At 35.9% G+C, this 2,129-nt stretch overlaps 1 protein-coding gene across 2 annotated transcripts in view; it reads right to left on the bottom strand.

Moving 5' to 3' along the window:
* Positions 1–175: 175 nt before the first annotated feature.
* LOC106881895 (transcription factor mef2A) overlaps positions 176–2,129 on the bottom strand; it is a 109,094-nt gene continuing 107,140 nt past the window's right edge. For both annotated transcript variants that reach the window (XM_052966272.1, XM_052966273.1), the window contains one exon: positions 176–1,573. In XM_052966272.1, the coding sequence (XP_052822232.1) occupies positions 1,395–1,573 (179 nt within the window). In that variant the 3' untranslated portion in view covers positions 176–1,394. The remainder of the gene's footprint in view (positions 1,574–2,129) is intronic.

Here is a 2,129-nt window from a genome sequence, read left to right as displayed (position 1 = left end):
TATATATATTTATGTATATACATATGCATATATATATATATGTATGTATATCTCAACCCATATATATTATATATATATATATATATATATATATATGTTTGTGTGTGTGTATATATATATGTATATCTCAACCCATATATATATTATATATATTTGTATGTATGATGTATGTATATATGTGATGATGTAATAAGAGCTATATGATATTATAAGCACTAATTTGGGAAATGTATTTTTTCGTATATTTTATCTGGTGGCAGTTAACCTTAAATATTTTAAATATAATTTATATATAATGTTTCACATAAGACCTCGCGTATGCTTGAAATAATGTTGTGTTGGAGATTTTGAAATAGAAAAGTTTTCACCTTTAGCGAAATACTTCCTAAAAGTATGTTTTTTTTTAACCAGCGCCAAATTATTTTGGATGAAGCAGACTTCGATCAAAGGCGTTACAGCCGTGACCACCTTGCCATTTTGTATATAAGGACTATGTTTTTGATTAAGACAGTAGACTGCGGTTCGTGAGGGGGATAAGATTATTATTTCTAGCTGGTCGAGGTTCATAAAATGGATCATTATAAAAGTATGTGAGGTATTTGTTCTGAAACTGTGAAGTTCTTGACAGATTCAGGCTTTAGCTCTGTGAATTGGAACTCAGAGAATTTGGATTTCATATCTAATGTGTCTCTAACAATCCGATATTGTTTCACAGAGCATTGTGATTCTTACAACGTTTTAGGCAACACAAGATATAGAATTCGTACCAACTGGGACTCTTGCGGTATGTGATTCTAACATACTGAGATTTGAACACTTAAAAAATTTTGATAGGAAAAATATACAGGTTGATGTTGCCAGTAGAAGTGGCTAGCAAGAAAATCAAGCGTCTTGTTCCAATGTCGCTAATAATCCAGTTTAACGACTGGGTTCGGTTCCTTCGTCTGTAGGTTGTTTGGTATTTTTGGTAACTGTTTTGCTTCTGGATTACTGTTTGGTCTGTAAAGTTTTGTTTGATTTATTCGTAAATATTAATCAATTACTTCATTGAATGATGATTGTTGATTATGTGTATGTGTGAGCGTATGTATGTATCTACGAATATATATGTGCATGTATGCACGTATGTAGGTGTGTATACATACATGCATACATACATACATACATACATACACAAGCACATATTTATATATGTATGCATGTATGTATGCATGTATGTATGCATATATGTATGTGTGTGTGTGTGTGTGTGTGTGTGTGTGTGTGTGTGTGTGTGTGTGTGTGTGTATGCATGTATGTATATAAATTTGAGCGTATGTGTTTTTGTATATCTGAATGACACGCTACCACAGCCACAAGATATTCACTCAATTTGAAAGTTTCAATAAGTTATCTCAGTGTAGGTGATGGTTAGTGTCAATATGACGTCGTAGATCTACCTTACGCTGGAACGATCGTCCACACCGTTCACAGGAAAACGGTTTGTAACCCGTGTGTTTCCGACTGTGAGTAATTAAGTTGGACGACTGACTGAAAGCTTTGCCGCAAACCAAGCACTTGTGTGGCTTCTCACCTGTGAAGAAGAGAAACAGAAATAAAAAGTGAGACAGAAGGAAAGAAAGAAGAAAGAATGTTATTGAGTTAGTTTTGTGATAAAGTTAAATATTATTTGGAGTTGTAGCTGGCATTCTGTCGGTTACGACGACGAGGGTCCCAGCTGATACGATCAACGGAATAGCTTGCTCGTGAAGTTAACGTGCAAGTGACTGAGCTCTCCACAGACACGTGTACCCTTAACGTAGTTCTCAGGGAGATTCAGCATGACACAGAATGGGACAAGACTGGCCCTTTGAAATACAGGTACTACTCATTTTTGCCAGTTGAGTGGACTGGAGCAACGTGAAGTAAAGTGTCTTGCTCAAGGACACAACGCGTCGCGGGGAATTGAACTCATGACCTTACTTTCGGGAACCACTAATTAACAAGGCCTGAAATTTTTGCGGTAGGGGGCTAGTGATTACCTAGAAAGCCAGTTCTCAATCGGTACTTATTTTATCGACTCCGATATGATAAAAGACTATGTCGACTTGGGCGGAATTTGAACTCAGAACGTAAAGAGCCGGATTTTC

This window comes from Octopus bimaculoides, chromosome 3 (assembly GCF_001194135.2).
Source record: "Octopus bimaculoides isolate UCB-OBI-ISO-001 chromosome 3, ASM119413v2, whole genome shotgun sequence".
Lineage (NCBI taxonomy): Eukaryota > Metazoa > Mollusca > Cephalopoda > Octopoda > Octopodidae > Octopus > Octopus bimaculoides.
This window is presented reverse-complemented; position numbering and strand designations above follow the sequence as displayed.